General features: G+C 33.3%; 1 protein-coding gene across 2 annotated transcripts in view; it reads left to right on the plus strand.

Annotated features, from left to right (window-relative positions):
• Positions 1-16,683, plus strand: part of LOC106876388 (transmembrane emp24 domain-containing protein 7) — a 33,369-nt gene that overhangs the window by 12,314 nt on the left and 4,372 nt on the right. The window contains exon 3 of one of the 2 annotated variants that reach the window (XM_014924905.3): positions 9,201-14,240. The exons of the other annotated variant lie outside the window; for it this stretch is intronic. Coding sequence (XP_014780391.1) covers positions 9,201-9,425 — 225 coding nt within the window. The 3' untranslated portion in view covers positions 9,426-14,240. Of the gene's footprint in view, positions 1-9,200; positions 14,241-16,683 lie in introns of those variants that run through there. 2 annotated transcript variants of the gene reach the window in all.

The raw sequence follows: 16,683 nt of genomic DNA on the forward strand, positions 1-16,683 counted from the left end.
AAAATTTGTAGCCTTCTGGTAATGCAGGCTCAGGCATGGCTGTGTTATTAAGAAACTTGCTTTGCAATTATGTGGTTCCAGCTTTGATGCGACCACATGGCAGCTTAGGCAAGTTTCACCTACCAATGCTCCTGGTCAATCCAACCTGTGGAGAAGCTTGTTTGTTGGACAGTACCTGATTAGATGTGGTTTCTCTTCCCTTTCCCTCCACAAGTCTTAGAAACCCTGCTAAGTTAATTAGTGTTAACTTTCCTCCTGATTCAACTTTCAGAAATACTCTTAGCATTGATGTATCACTGATACCTGTCTTTGAAGTTGCTTGTATCACAACCTTGGCAATAATATCTATGAATTTCCTTCACCAATCTTTGTTTAGCTGCAATTAATGTCAGACTATCAAGACTTTGCAAATACTAACTAGACCAGTTGACCATATCAGTAAAGTAGAATATATATTCCTTAATAAGCTAGAATATAATTACTTAATAAGCTCTTAAGCCTCCCAGTACTTTCCATGTACTATATTTTGAAATACATTTATCTATGAAAAATTGAGTTACTTCTTTTCATATAAACTGGTATTCAAGTTTCATGAATCAAAATCTTCTTTGCTTGATTTGACTTCTTGTTTCTCTACTTTTGGTTTTATGCAAGCATCTGTTTTATAAATTTGAGATTTTAATTAAAAAAAAAAAAAAAGAAACAAAATTTGAATCATCTGTTCTATCAAAATACATGTTGAGAATTATAAAAGTAATTTAGACAACTTTTTCGTATGGTGTACATGTATTTGACCAGCAGTTATTGCTCAAATGTTCATGTGAAAAATATATGCTCAATTTTTAGGTACACATACTCACATGTTTTTGTTTCTTGTGAATATTGTTTGACAGGAGTTTTGGTCTTAAAATAGTATTAAAACAAATGTTGTTTTGGAAGTTATTTTTTTCCAGTGGCAGAAATAAAAAATATATGAATATGTAAATAAATAAATAATAACGGCATTTCAGAACTGACAGAGAACTGGTTTTGCAGGTACGATTAGAGAAGTTGCAAGACTTTCATACCTGTAGACATCATCATTATCATTTTAACACCCACTTTCACATGCTTGCTTGGGTTGGACAAATTTCATTGAGGCAGATTTTCTATAGCCAGATGCCTTTACTGTTGCCAAATCTCCTCTGTATTTTTCTTCCCCATGGCTGGACATGTTTCTATGGAAGATTGGAGCAGCACCACTTGTGACAGTTACTCTCAGTTATGATGTCGGGATAAATACGTGCTCATGCATGCACACACACACACACACACACACACACACACACACACACACACACACACACACACACACACACACACAACAGGCTTCCTACAGCATCTATCAAATCTACTTGCACAACTTTGATTGCTCTGGGTCTATAGTAAAAGATAGCCCAAAATGTCATGCAGTGGGACTGAACCTGAAACTATGTAGTTGGGAAGCAAAGTTCTTCATCACAAAGCCATGTCTGTGCCTATCAGGGAAGCAATGAAATTGAATAGCAACTATGATAAAGTATGTGGTATGTGTAATAAATGGCAATGGTGACTTCTTCCAAGCAAATGAATGTGTATGCATGTGGTTCATGTTATATAATTAAAAGGAGCAAAGAAATATCTTAAAGGAGCCACTGGTATGAAGTGGGATAAGATGATGTGACATGTACTGAATCCTGTACATGAATTTGTAGTTTATTGAAATTTTCCTCTAAGCAATCATTCATTCATCATTTAATGTCTGTTTTCCATGCTGGCATGGGTTGGATGGTTTGACAGGAGCTGGCCTGGCTTCATTCAATTATTGAATTCATGTGACCGTACAGTTGTCTGTGGTAAAATATAAGTTTTATGGTATTACAGGAATGGTGAAGCTGTTGAGCTGGCAAAATAATTTCTGCATCAAACAAACTGCTCAGTGGCATTTCTTCTGACTTTACAGTCAATTCAAATTCTGTCGAGGTTGATTTTTGCCATTCATCCTATCAGGGTGGATAAAATAAATACCAAGTGGAGCGCTGGGGTCAATGTAATCGACTAGTGTCTTCCTTGAAATTTTTCAGGCCTTGCATCTATAGTAGAAAGAATGATGAAAATTCAGTATTTTCAAGCTATATGAAATATCATGTTTTTTTTTTCTTACTGCCCTCTTAGTTATTTATTCAGCTCATTAGTTTTAAGCATTTTGAGTATCAATAAATTTTAATAATAATCTTCTATAGTTAAAGTCAGTACAGCATTTTTTTTTGTTTCTGGGAAGTTAATTTGGTTAATGGTATTTTTTTAAAAGGGATTAAAAAATTATTGGATTGTTCAGTACCTTTTATTACCCACCCCCCATCGTCTATATACATATTTAACGAACTAGAAATTTGCATTATTTAAATGGTTCTACCATGTTCAATTAGAAAGAAATCCAGCTGTTGCTACAAGCCTTTTTATTTCTGAAAGCTTGTTAGTTTGTTACTATTGGCTTTTCTTCCATTTTAATCTCAAGTATCTATTTAATCTACCACCTGTTCTCCCTATAGTCTTAATCTATAGATTATTTGTATCTCTAGCAGCCTTCTCATTATTTCATCAACTAAACAATTTCTAAATTTCATCTAGTATTCTCATCCAGTTATTTTATTTTCTATTCTACCTGTTCTATTGATATTTATGTCAATAATACACGGGTATATAAGCATACAGTAACATATTTAGGCGTGTTTCAAGTGTATTTGTTCGTGTGAATGATTAGTGCTTTTAGGTGTGACATCTGTTTTTATTTCAAATATACACACAAGCGTGAATAATTTTTGTTTATTTCTCTCACTGGGTAACGTGGTGGTGGAACGATGTAGTTGACAGGGCCATTAGGGAAAAGAAACAGGCATGGAAGGACTGGAAGAGCGGTGTTAGCAGGGAACTATCAGATTGCCAGAAGGGAAGCTAGGAGACAGGTTTACTTAGCCAGAGGGGAAGCAGATAAGAAAAAAATCTGCCAATGTTCTGCATTGTGAGGACCAGAGACTTGAAGTGTTTTGTATTGCAAGACAGTGTGTGAGAGAGAATAGTGATGTCACAGGAGAGAAATGTGTCCGCATGGATGATGGCTCACTTGCATTTAATGAGGCTGCAAGGAGAGAGAGACTTGGAGACATCACTATGAAAGGTTGCTAAATGAAGAGAATGAATGAGAGAAAGGGAGTCTGCCAAATGTCAACCAGCTATTCAAATTGACAGTACCTTGGTAGATAAAGCAATTAAGGATGTGAAGACAGGGAAAGCCCCCAGCTCATCAGGAATCACTGCTGAGATGCTTAAAATATCTGGTGGTGTTGGTTATGGTCTAGTCACCCGTATTGTAAATCAGGTGGTTCATGAGGGAATCATACCCAATGACTGGGGTAGCAGCACCATAGTCAACTGCTACAAAGGTAAAGGTGATACCTTAGATAGGAATAATTACAGAGGTAACAAATTGTTGGATCAGGTGATGAAAGTCATGGAGAGGGTCATAGCCCAACTAATTAGGGAGAGAGTTAGTTTAGATGAGATGCAGTTTGGGTTTGTGCCAAGGAGAAGCACCACTGATGCTGTTTTTGGTAAGACAGCTGTAGGAGAAATTCCTAGCCAAAGATAAACCTCTGTACTTGGCTTTCGTTGACATGGAGAGAGCTTTTGACAGGGTCCCCTGATCCCTTATCTGGTGGTTAATGTGGAAACTAGGGATAGACAAGTGGTTAGTGTTTTGCACTACATATCTTTTAAGCTTCTTGGTAATAATTCACATTGGTCTGCTGGTGCTCTCATTTTTATAATAGATCTTAGCCATTGATGCCAAGTCCCTTACTTTGAGACTTCTAGTTTTTTCTTGAACACTACATTCAAGAAGCTGGTGATCTCTGAATTGCTAGAGCCACATGCACAGTGTGCCTTTTTATTTTTTGTGTCAAATTGGAATTTGCCATGTTGATGCTGTTGATACATTTGAAAAAGAAATGAGATAGTTAATGTTTGTTGCATACTACAAAGTGTAATCTGGGCTATCTGCCATTTGTAGCCCACTAAATAACCAATACACTTTGCATTTTCCCTAATTTCTTCCTGTGTCTTCCTTGGTTTTCCTCTCCTGTAGGTTCCTTCTACTTAGATTGTCAGGCTTTACCCAACAGTCGTGTTTAAGGTGCCTCACATGTCTATACCAACTCGGTCATCTCTTTTGCATGCTACTTATGATTCCTCTTGTATCTTTTTTTTTTTCTCTCAGCCCATTTGTGCTCTGTCTATGCACACTAATATGACACATCCAACAGAGCATGCTCACCTCATTTCTTTCCAGCCTTTGCATATTCTGTGCATCTAATACCCATGTCTTGCTACTATACAACATTGCATGTCATACAAAAGCATCATGCAATCTGTCTTTCACTCTGAGAGAGAATTCCTTTGTTAGCAGTGTCAATAGTTCCTCAAATTTTTTGCATACTGTTATTACTCTGGCAGCTGTGCTTTCAGAATACTCTTCTCCACTGCTAATTAGATCACCTAAGTAGAAAAAGCTATCAACTACTTAGAGGGAACCTTTTGAGCATTTGAAGGAATTTATTTCACGTATACTCTTACTGTTAATTATATCTGTTACATATGAAGTTTATCTTTCCTGTCAGCCTGCCTATACTGCTTGTGATCCCACTACACTTCTTGTGCATCCATAGTTTACTTTGAGTACATCATTTGGAATTCCTGCCCACTTCTTTTCTGCATATCGAGCATGGTCATTTCCTGGATGATGATGGAGCCCTGTTTTCTTTTATGCTAATACTTTAATCTTAGATTTATTCAAAGGCCTTTTGGTTCTTATTTTGCTTCCAATTTGAAATTTCCTCTTTTGGTTGGTGTGTGTGTAGTGAAGTTTATTAAATAGGTTATTGTTTGCAAGTTAAGTGGCTCTGTGCAGCTCCTTTGAGTTGCCATTGTTGTATCTTTGTATAACATTATCTTAGATAAAACTATTCCATTAGATGGTATGTTTAAACTTTTTAACATGCAAGTAGTTGCTAAGTACTATAGTATTTCATATCTCCTAGTTTGAAATATATATATGTACATATACATGTAGTGAGGAACAAGAACAAACAAAAGTTTTTCCAAATTATATACACCTATCATTAATGGAAACCCATGATATCTTTTCTCCATATACACTTGGTCTATGAACAGTTTCAGTTATGAATCAATATAAGGCTGTGCTCCTATATTGATAAATGTTACAAGAACAGTTTAAGCAATCATTTCTCTAATCTAAGAAACAATTATTAATCCAAAAGTAATTCAAATAACAATAACATCAAAATAATAACACTAACATCTATCGCAGCTGTAATATTACTACCACTTCTAAGCTTTAGCAAATGAGTTCTTTTCTGTCTTGGCTTCTTAACACATCTGCATTATAGGCTGATGTTGTTCTTTGTTTCTGAAAATGACCAAAACTTTACTACTATACATCACAACAATGGGGGATGCATCTACACAGGCAATCAGATTTGTGATTGTTGTTGCCTATAATTACACCTTCTAAGCAATGAAACTACAGAAGTGGCTGCACTTCATTGTTGCAGATTCTTGCAATACCCTGCTTCTTACAGTGAAAGGTTTGCTGTGTGTGTGGTTTGAAGTTGTTTGAGTCTTGACTTACACTGTGCTTAAATGATGGTGAATAAGGCCTGCACTGGATGGTTAGCCCCAATCTCTTGTCCCTGATTACTTTCTGGACCAATAGCATGGCATCCAAGATGATTGGGGTTTTATCAGCAATGCAGTGAGGCGACCAGGTGATGTTGCTGGATATTGCCTTTCTACCAGTTGAAACTTGTTGGGTTTCTTCTGCACAATCAACTGAAAATTGTTTAGATCATGGACACCTCACTGTTACTCTTTGGATACAAACTGCTGATCCCTCAGTTAGCTGATATTTTATTGAATTAGATATGTTCAGCACTCCCTTACTGTACAATTACATTGCTGACTCCAAACAGTAAGGTAAGAGCTTAAATTTTACCTGTACAATTAATCTGTTGTAATTTTTTACCACAACCTGAGCAATGCACATAAATCAAAAGGCCTTAGTTAACTTGCTCTAACAAAAGTAGAGTAATCCCATAGCATGGTTAGCTATCGGGAAAGTTATCCATTCTTGCTTCAGTGGCATTCAAATTAATAAACCCTCTCTACTCATGTCAATTATTATTATGTATCAACAAAATATATCTATTTTTGTATTGTTTGCTTATCCCACAATGTGTTCCCCTTTATTTCATAGTTGTATGACAAAATCATATTTCATCATGTATCCATAACTCAGGCTGGCCTGGCCAATATACAAGCCATTTGTGTGTATTCACTTCATCACTGCTATTCATGTACACCTATGTTGCTGTCAAATATTGTAGTTTGGTTTAGGCTTCCATGATTTTCAAACTGAAATTGGTTGGTGAGATTGATATGAATGATGCTCAGTTTAAACATCTGTATTTTAATATCTGCAAGGAAAATACGTATAGAAAGGGATTTCGAGCATTTGGAATTTTGGTATTGAAGGATTGGGAAGTAATTTGTGTGGGGTTTGGATATATATATATATATATAACACAGTATGGATGACAAGAGGTGGTAGATAAGAGATTTAAGTAGAGGAGGTATGCATCTAGCTAGTTTTGAGAAGCAGGAGCCCTTCTTGCAGCAATAATGGAATTAAACAGAATAAGGCAATCAGTTGAATGCAGTTGCATACAGTTGAATATGTTTGTGTGTGTAGCAGCATAATTGTCTTAGATGTAGACCTACTTAAACTTTGTTGCTGACCCTGAGCGGAAAGCTGGGAGGCAGATCTTGTTATGTGAAAGATGATCTTGCCAAGAAAGATCATATTTTCAGGTTTAGCATTTGAGGTTATTGTGTGTTGGAACATCAACAAGTGCAAAATTGTGTTACAACGATGTGGTCCCTTAGAAGAAAGCTGAAGGTATCGTATGCAGACAGTAATAAGCAATGAGCTCCTTAGATGAGCAAAAACCATTGGAAAGCTTCTCAGTGACATAAGGAGCCTTGAACATTTGGTGACAACTGGGAAACTGAAAAGAAGAAGCAGATAGGGGAGAAGATACTTAATGGCTTTACCTGTTGGCTTCAGGAAAACCATCCCAATTATGTTGTGTTGGGGTACTAGAGGGCATGGAGGTTCATGATTATTGTTATCTTAGATATGGTACATGAAGAAAATGATTCTCTTGAAGTAGAAAGGATGAGATACAAGCTTGTTTCCTTGATGCTTGCAGTGATTGACTTTGTGCTGTCAAAAAAAATGTAAGATTGTCATATCTCACCCCACCATTGAAGAATGTTTTCAAGGTCTCTGTTCATGAAAGCAGTGCAGGTTTCATATGGAGTGTTTTATTTCAATGTTTTATTCTTTATCTTATCATGCATCACTTAGTGCAACTGAAACTAGATTGATCAGACAATTGCATTTCCTTTTACTCCAAATACTTGTGGTTCTTGCCTGTATAGCAAATTTGGTTTTGCTTGTAGCGATAATGATTAATATAAACCTGTTTTAATTTCTCATTGAGACCTTTGTGCTTAATGTCCTTGAATGCATCATTGTTATTCAATCTCATATCTTTCCTGTATGAAATCTATGGCTTTTATTCCTGTATAAATATGAATAGGTATAATTACATATTTGTGCACACTGACATATGCACATTGGCAAATGCATCTATTAATATGCAACAGCATGCACACTGGCATTTTAGTTTTCACGTAGACATTTGGATATGCATATTTAAGCACTTGCTTTCTTTGCTCTCTATCTCCTTGGTTGTATTAACGTTATCCATGAAAATGTGTGCATTTGTTGAACTATCCAACCTATTCTAGCATGAAATAGATGTAGAATAAAGATAATGGTAATTATTTAAAAGGAAACAATGATTAGAAAAGAGGAATACTGAGACAAGTAATTAAGCAAGTTGTTGCCAGAGAATAAAACATTGCTGTGAGCCTATAGTTCAATATCTTACTCACCTAGCTATTGTATTAATGATAATATTTTCTGGCATTTGCACAAAATCCACCATAATAATAATAACGATAATCTTAAATAGATATTTAATTGGGGAAGGTTTTATATGCAATTGAGTTGATCTTACCAGTATATGATATTGTTTTATTTTACCTTAGGTTGAAACTGACCCAAGTAGAATGTAGTTATTGAATTAAATGTGGAGGAACTACTACTGTTAATAATAATCATCATTATGAGTTCCACAATTTCTTGCTGAACCAGCTGCACAAATTTGTTTATAGTAATCAAATGTTTGTGCTGGACATTGTTAGCTCACTCCCTTCATCAAACTGACATTGCCTGTACAGATGCACAGTGTGCCATACATTAGATGCAGAGCAAGGTGAAATGAAGAGGTTTGCTCAAGAACACAATACCCTGGCCAGTCCAGGAATTGAAATCACGATATTGCAATTTTGAGTTTAATACCCTAACCACTAGGCCACAATAATAGCAATGATAATAATAATCCTTTCTATTATAGGCACAGTGCCTGAAATTTTGGTTAGGTAGGGGCTAGTCAATTACATTGACCCCCAGTTCTTGACTGGTACTTATTTTATCAACACTGAAAGGATGAAAGGCAAAGTTGCCCTCGGTGGAATTTGAACTCAAAACAAAGACAGATAAAATGCAGCTAAGCATTTTGTCTGGTGTGGCAACAGTTCTGCCTGCTTGCCACATTTAATACTAATAGTACTAATAAGAAGCTAATTCAAGGTTGTTAAATTAGCTTTAAGGTAGTGGAACATCAACACCAAATATAATCATAGCAAAACATTAGCTCTTAAGAAGAAATGGTTGGCTGGTTGGCTCATAATCTCTGTACGAATCCACTGTAGCCATGGCTTTTATTTGTGCACAACAGAATAATTAGCTTATGTTAGTCATGAACAACACAGCAACAACAATAATATTCCTTGCTACATTTTGTTATATTTATTTTGATTTTGTTTATTTCAATTATTTATCAATTGCTTATTTTTATTTAACTTTTGTTTGTGTGCGGTCAACTGGAAAATGGTGTTTGTCTGTTCTCTTGTAGATGGAGAGCTCAGCTGTGGTTAACCATGAAAATTTAAATCACATAGTGGACTATCAAACTCATTTCCGACTTAGAGAGAGCCAGGCTAGATCATTTGCTGAAGACCTCAATGAGCGTGTGCTGTACTGGTCCGTGGGTCAGTCTTTAGTCATCTTAATCATCACAGTTGGGCAGGTGTTCATCATGAAGAGTTTCTTCACTGATAAAAGAGAGGTCAAGACGTAAGGCAAGGGCAGAAAGCAAGAAAAACTACAAAGAGGTTATGAGATGCGGATCATTGTATATTTCACAACCTTACCTTTTTTTTTAACTGGAAAGAAGAGAAAAAAACCCCATCAATTATATATATATATATAAACAACAACAAACATAATAAAGTAGGGATGGGGTTTATTATTAAAAAAAAAATTAATAAAAACCAGAAATTTGGACATTTTATCCAATCAGAAAACAGACATTGTAATTGATTTTTTTTTTTTTTCTTTTGTGAGAAGATTTAAACTTTAATTATAAATGAAGCCAACCATATATTTCGTTGTCAGACAAACTGAAAGACACTGGCTTATAGATTATACCAGTAGCTGCAAATAATTTCTTTTGTTTATATTTGCAAACTACAGTTACTGCTGTAATTTAAAATTGTCTAGAATTCTAATTGATAACCTCTCCCATGAAAACTAACAACCCTTATCCAACACAGCAGCACCATCTTTCCCTTTGTCTTACTATACCCTGCTTGATAATAAATTCCTTTAAGTTTTCTTCGAGACTTTCAACCCATGCTTAAGTTAATCTTTTAATGAGAAAAGTATTCAAAGGTTCAGTATTATTATTGTTTTGTTTTTTTTTTTTGCTATTTCTGTGAAGTACATGAAATAGTTATATAATCACTTTCTGCTCATCCTCCTATCAATTTTACACATTTCCTTGAAAACCCATGTAACTTACCCAGCTTTTCCCCTCATAGCAAAATGAACTGTAGAAGTCGCCTGCTCATCTAAAAGTGGGTGTGAAACAATGCTAATCTATCCAGCCATCCAATTCCTTATCTTTTTACCTCTTCTGGCATTTGTCTATTATTGGTTATGTAGAATAAGAGAAAGAAAAAAGATTTTCAACAAGACTGATACCTAGGGTCTTAAAAAGTTTTTTTTTTTTTTGTTTTCAGTTTAAAATTTCAAATGAATGATACTAAAATGTTTAAATAAATGAGCCAATGAAAGGGAAGAATAAATAGAATTAAAAATATTTTAAAATGTTAAAATTGAAATTCATTTTAACATAAAAACAAAATTATTGATTAAAAAAAGAAGTGAATTTTGATTTGAGTTGAAATTTTGATTTCAGTTTTTAAGTTTTTTTTTTGTTTTTCAGTTGATTTAAAAAAATTTTTCATTCATAATTCAAATTAAGAAAGATGGCTATGATAGTTTTATCATTTTGAAATTTGAAACAGTGAAAATAATTGAATTTGTCATCTCTGATTACATTTAAGTTATCATTTTCTACTAATAAGTAGTATATTAATTTATTACTTATTACTCAGCATCTCATAGTAATATCCATAGGAAAAAGGATAACTTTTGAATGATTTGTTTTTCATGGTCTGTGAAAGTGAAGCAATTTAACGTCAAACTGTTTGGAACCTAATTTAACCACTAATTACTGAAGAAATGCACTAACATTCATTCATTAAGTGTAATACTTCTTTGTAATTCAGTAATCCCCTTCTACACATTATAAGCTAATGTTGGTTTAAATATAAAACTATTTAAAACAGATTTTATATTTGAAAGGAAGTATTAATATATGCCACACTTGCAAAAAAATAAAAAACAAAAAATACTTTCATTTTATATCTTTTATATTTTCAGAATATTAGTATTTTAATTTATTATTGTTAAATAACAATAAGGCCACAAATTTTGGATGAGTAACATAGTTGATTTAATTGACTTCAGTATATGACTGGTACTTATTGATCCCTGAGAACTCAAAACATAAATGAAAGTGATTAAATACAGCAAGCTGTTAAGCCTGGCAGTTAACCTTTTTTTTTTTTTGCAATTTTAATGATAATTAGTGGTTTCAAATTTTGGCTCAAGGCCAGCAATTTTGGTGAGATCAGTCCCAGTACTCAACTGGTACTTATTTCATCAACCCCACCAAAAATGAAAACCAAAATCACCCTCAGTGGAATTAAAACTCAGATGAAGAACCACTATGCATTTCATCCAATGTGCTAACGATTCTGCCAGCTTAATAATGTTAATGATATTAAAAATGTTTCCAGCTTAGGTACAAGGTCTGAAATTTGTGTGAAGGTGGTTGGTTAATTAAATTGACTTAGTACTTGACTGGTACTTTTTATCAGTCAAGTACAAGGAGTGATTTAATTTTTGTTATTATCTTCATTATTAACATGGTGTTGATTCTAATTGCTTTACAATATTTGAGTTCATGTTTCTGTATTAGTCACATCTTTCTTGGTAAAATAAGTACCAGTTATGTACTGAGGTCAATTGACTATACATTTTTAAAAAATTTATGGTCTTATGCCGTTATCATAACCATCATTACATAAAACATTACAGTTAAATGTATGATAATGCACCAAGCTTTTGGTGATTTCTTATCTGGTTGTAAGGAGAATACCAATTTGGTATCTATCACGTAGGACAATGTGGTTGTATGTTTGTTTGTATTTTATGTCTTTGGAGATGTTGCATGAAAGCCAGTATTTTTTATTATCATTTGGTGAATTGGCAGAAATCTTCAGAACATCAAACAAAATACCTTGCAGCAGTTAGTTATGGTCTCTTTTACACTCTGATTTGAAATCCTGCTAAAGTCAACTTTGCCTTCATCCTTCTGGAGTCCATAAAAAGAATTTCTGGCCTTCTGTCTACATCAGAAATTATTTTTATTTACAAAAGACCAGCAATTGGAAAGAGTGAAAATGAAAGGTAGAGTTTCAGGCAAAATTCCTCACTGTATTTAGCTGCCTCCTTTTACTCTTTGAATTCAGATTTTGTCAAAGCAATTTTATTGTTTATTTTGCTAAAGTCAATAATATAAGAAACAGTATTTTATAGTTGGTTCAATTGAGTCAACTATGCTCCTCCTCTATAAGTTTGTCCTTGTGCCAATATAAAACCCATCATATTCTCATATATAATGAGTTCAAATCCCATTAGAGTTGACTGTGCATTTCATACTTTCAGAATCAATGAATATTTCATAATATGAATCAAGTTCTGGGGTAATTTAAATCAAATATTCTTCTCACTGTATATCAATGCCTGTGTGCTGATGGTTGAGTGTCAGAATTAGTAAAACACTGGACAGAATGCTTTACAGTGTATAGTTATATCACTTTACATTCTGAGTTCAAACCCTACTAAGGTTGATTCAGCTTTTCATCTTTTGGACTCGATAAAATAGATATTTGAGTCAGTTGGATTGACAATACTTTCCAAATATTTGTGGCCTTATGCCTATGTTACAAATCATTTTTTATTATTTCAGTATTAAAACTGACTGCATTTACTGATATAAATTCAGTCATGTAATATAACTATATATAGTTTGGAGAGAAGTAGTGAAATATAATAGTTTCAAATGTTCCAGTGTTTTATGATTATTAGGTGAGAGTGGTGTGTCAACATTCATTGTCTTTGTGTATTTGGTTTCATTTCTCTCCTTTCAGAATTTAAATTTCTCTGTAGTTTACTTCATTTTTCGTCTCTCTCTCTTTCTCTCAGTTTAATAGAGTTGTAGTAGTAATACATTAAAGTTGATTCAACTGTCTACATCCCTTCGCCATTGTGAAAGTTGGACTTACTTTTATTTATATGAAATTATTGGGTAGTATGTACAGTATTATATGTGTAGTATTTCTCCGTGTCATTCTGCTTGTTACTAAATCCAAGTCTTGTCTTGTTTGTTTTTACCTTTTATTTCCGCGATGACCAATAAAATTACACCAATGTTATAGTGGGGTTGGTGCATTTATATCAACAACTCTGTAACAAAAATTAGCTTTGTGACTAAGAAATCTTTATCATCTTCATTCTCATAAGTCTTGTAATTATCATAATTACTGTAAATTGGTAGAGCCAAGCTATGCCTTTCGTTATATAGTTTTATCTGTCTACATTGAATTTAATTCTCCATACACTCAATCAGTAAATACTAGACGTAAACTGAGGTTGAGTTAGTTTACTGAACAATTTACTTTGTATGTGTGTGTCTTTGATTCATAATTTTTAATTATTTTTAATGAACACTTCTCCCACTAAATTAGGGTGTTATGATCTCTGAATTACAAAGCAGTGAATGAGTTTGTTGTGAGTTCCATTTTCAGACTGACTTTGTCAACCTTAGTTGAATTACTCTGGGTAAACAGTTTTATTACAAGATGAGTTTCAGTTCTTTTTTTTTTTTTTTTTTTTTTTTTTTTTTTTTTTTTGCATATTTTATATTTGAAACTGAAAACATTCTGGAGTTAGTCTGAGAATGTCAATGTCCATAACTTTTGTATGTTCCCATAATACTTGGATGTTTTCATAAATGAAAATGTGGAAGTTGGAGCTAGAGTAATTCAAACTCAAATCAAAATTCAACAATGAAACTTTAAAGATTGAATATTTTTTTATTTTATTTCATATCTGTATTTTTCATTTTGTGTTTGATATGGCTTTAGTTTAAATTTTTTTCAAACATGATTCTCTTTTGGTTTATAAAATGTTGTTTTTATCAATTTGATATTTCATACTAGAACATCTTTAAAAAAAAAAAAATTTGTACTGAAATTACCATTTAGTTTGATTATTTTAATTGGAAATAATCTGTAATTTTTTTTTTTAAATAAGCAGACTAGTGCATTGTTCATATTTTAAGATTTTCTTTGAATTCATTGTAAATTTTGTAAACATTTTTTTTATAATCTAAGAAATTTTTTTTTTGTAATTTTTCAAGATTTAAAAAATATTTTGATTGTTTTTGTCCAGAAATCAATAAATGAAATGTTTCTCTTTTGGTGAAAGTGTTAGTGTTTTTTTTTTTTTTTATCATCAAAATATGAATTTTTATTTTACTTATTCATTGAGGTAAAATTTGAACTGTAATAAATTAGGCATGTGGTGTCTGAGAAAAGTGCTATAAAACAGTGGTTTCCGAAGTGAGTGAAACTGGCCTTCTCTCTCAGCCTAGGGTAGTAGGGATTGCTTAAATGGGTGTTATGGGTGAAAGTATCATATACTGACTGTCACTATCATATTTAAGTATAGCCTCTTCAGCAAATTTGTGACTTTGTACTCTTGTAAGAATGTTCTTCAAGTCTAATTCCAAAGACAATGGGTAAGTTAATAAAAATCTTGAAAAACTGGATATATTGACAAGAATAAATATTCTTTGGCTATTTTTCAAAATTTTCACATTTCCATGTACTTTGGGATTTTTTTTTTTTTCTGTGGAGAACTGAATTTAACCCTTTTGTTCTGTGATACAAATTCTTTTAAAATGGATTTAAATTAAAAGCTGTAAATATATATTCTAAATTTTACTTTATATTCATGTTAATCTATATTCCAATCACCTAGTAATGAAAGTTATTCTAATGAATTTATTCTTTCCAAAATAGTAGCTGTGTGCTAAGTAACTTGCTTACCAACCTCATGGTTGCGGGTTCAGTTCCACTGTGTGGCACCTTGGGCAAGTGTCTTCTAGTATAGCCTTGGGCTAACCAAAGCCTTGTGAGTGGATTTGGTAGACGGAAACTGAAAGAATCCCGTCATATATATATATATATATATATATATATATATATATATAATGTGTGTGTGTGTGTGTGTATGTTTGTGTGTGTGTTTGTTCCCCCAACATTGCTTGACAACCGATGCTGGTGTGTTTATGTCCCCGTAACTTAGCAGTTTGGCAAAAGTGAGCGATAGAATAAGTACTAGGCTTACAAAGAATAAGCTCTGGAGTCGATTTGCTCAACTAAAGGTGGTGCTCCAGCATGGCCACAGTCAAATGACTGAAACAAGTAAAAGAGAGTAATTAGAACAAAAGTAGTCAAAATCAGTATAGTAACAAAACAGTTATTGCTGTTTTAAATTAGGTTACTAACCTCATGCACACCACTTAAGCGCTATATTGTCATTAACTGGTGGAGAGCTACAGTTCACTTCTGAAAGCAGTAGGGATTGTATTTTCTTCTTTTCATTAGCTTGCAGTTTTAATCTCAGATTTTATTTGGGAAGGGGACTTGTCACAATGGTTTGGTTTTCTTGACTGATAAGATATACTTTCTTCCTTTTTCACAGTTGGAGAATATCTATCTGTAAATAAATAAATAAAAGGGCCAAAAACAACTAATAATGGATCTCACATATGAAAGCAAAATTGAGATGGAACCTCTACTAGACATAACAACCAAATCTTAATTCTGCAAATCACATTTTCAAACAGAAAAGGACATATTGTATCATATCTTAAAGAAGATGAGGGGTTGGTCATAGTTGGAATTGCTTTCTTAAAAAACCTATCTTCTCTATTGGAACTGATCTGGAACTAAAGAAGAAAACAATAAAATGGAAAATAGAAAAATCAAAGAATAAAAAACAAAATGTGATAAACCAATATTGCTTTAGGTTTCTATGTGCTTTGATAAAATGCATCTATCAGCAGGTGGTTAATTGTATTGATTTTTGGAAAATAGCCATGTTACACTTTCCAGAGAATACTGAAACCTGAAGAGTAAACCTCTGATCTCTCCACACATACATACACATAACTCATAGTGTAATTTTCAAGAGCCAACAAAGGAGTGCTTATGTAGCTACTTGTCCTGCCAGAAATAGCAGTCAAATCTTCCTCAAACAACAGCCTGTTGTTTGGATAAAGAAAGACCATGTTGGATAATGTAGTTCTAGATACAGTATGTCTGAGTAAAACATGGCTTGAATGCCTTTAATTATAGGTCTGCTGGGTCAAGCCTTACCATGTGGCCAGGGGCTAAACTGTAGGAACAATAAATGTCTTTTTAAAATTTCTTTATTCTCATATGTGATGCTTTTTGGAAATTTGTAACTCATTCTACTAACAAGGTATAGTAAAGAACTGGGGTCATGCTGGACAAGGGCTGTTGGTAAGATGTTTATGAAAAATTTTAACACTCCTATCATTTTCCCTTTCCTCAAACTGATGAACTCTTCTTGCAATAACTGGTAATGAAAACTGTCCAGTCATCATTGCAGTTGACATATATGTACTAAATTTGATTCAGTTAGCTAGGTCTTTCTCTAGAAATTTATGGCCCTGTCTCAAATGTGAGAAATCAACATTATTGTTAATGTTACTTAACCCTTTTGTTACCATATTTATTTTGAGATGCTCCGTATTTCAATTAATTTTAAATATAACTAAGAATTTAGTAAAATAACATAGTTATCATTAAGCTGGTGTTAGGAACATAAAT

The sequence above is a fragment of the Octopus bimaculoides genome, chromosome 14, assembly GCF_046866305.1.
Source record: "Octopus bimaculoides isolate indiv1 chromosome 14, ASM4686630v1, whole genome shotgun sequence".
NCBI classification, from domain to species: domain Eukaryota; kingdom Metazoa; phylum Mollusca; class Cephalopoda; order Octopoda; family Octopodidae; genus Octopus; species Octopus bimaculoides.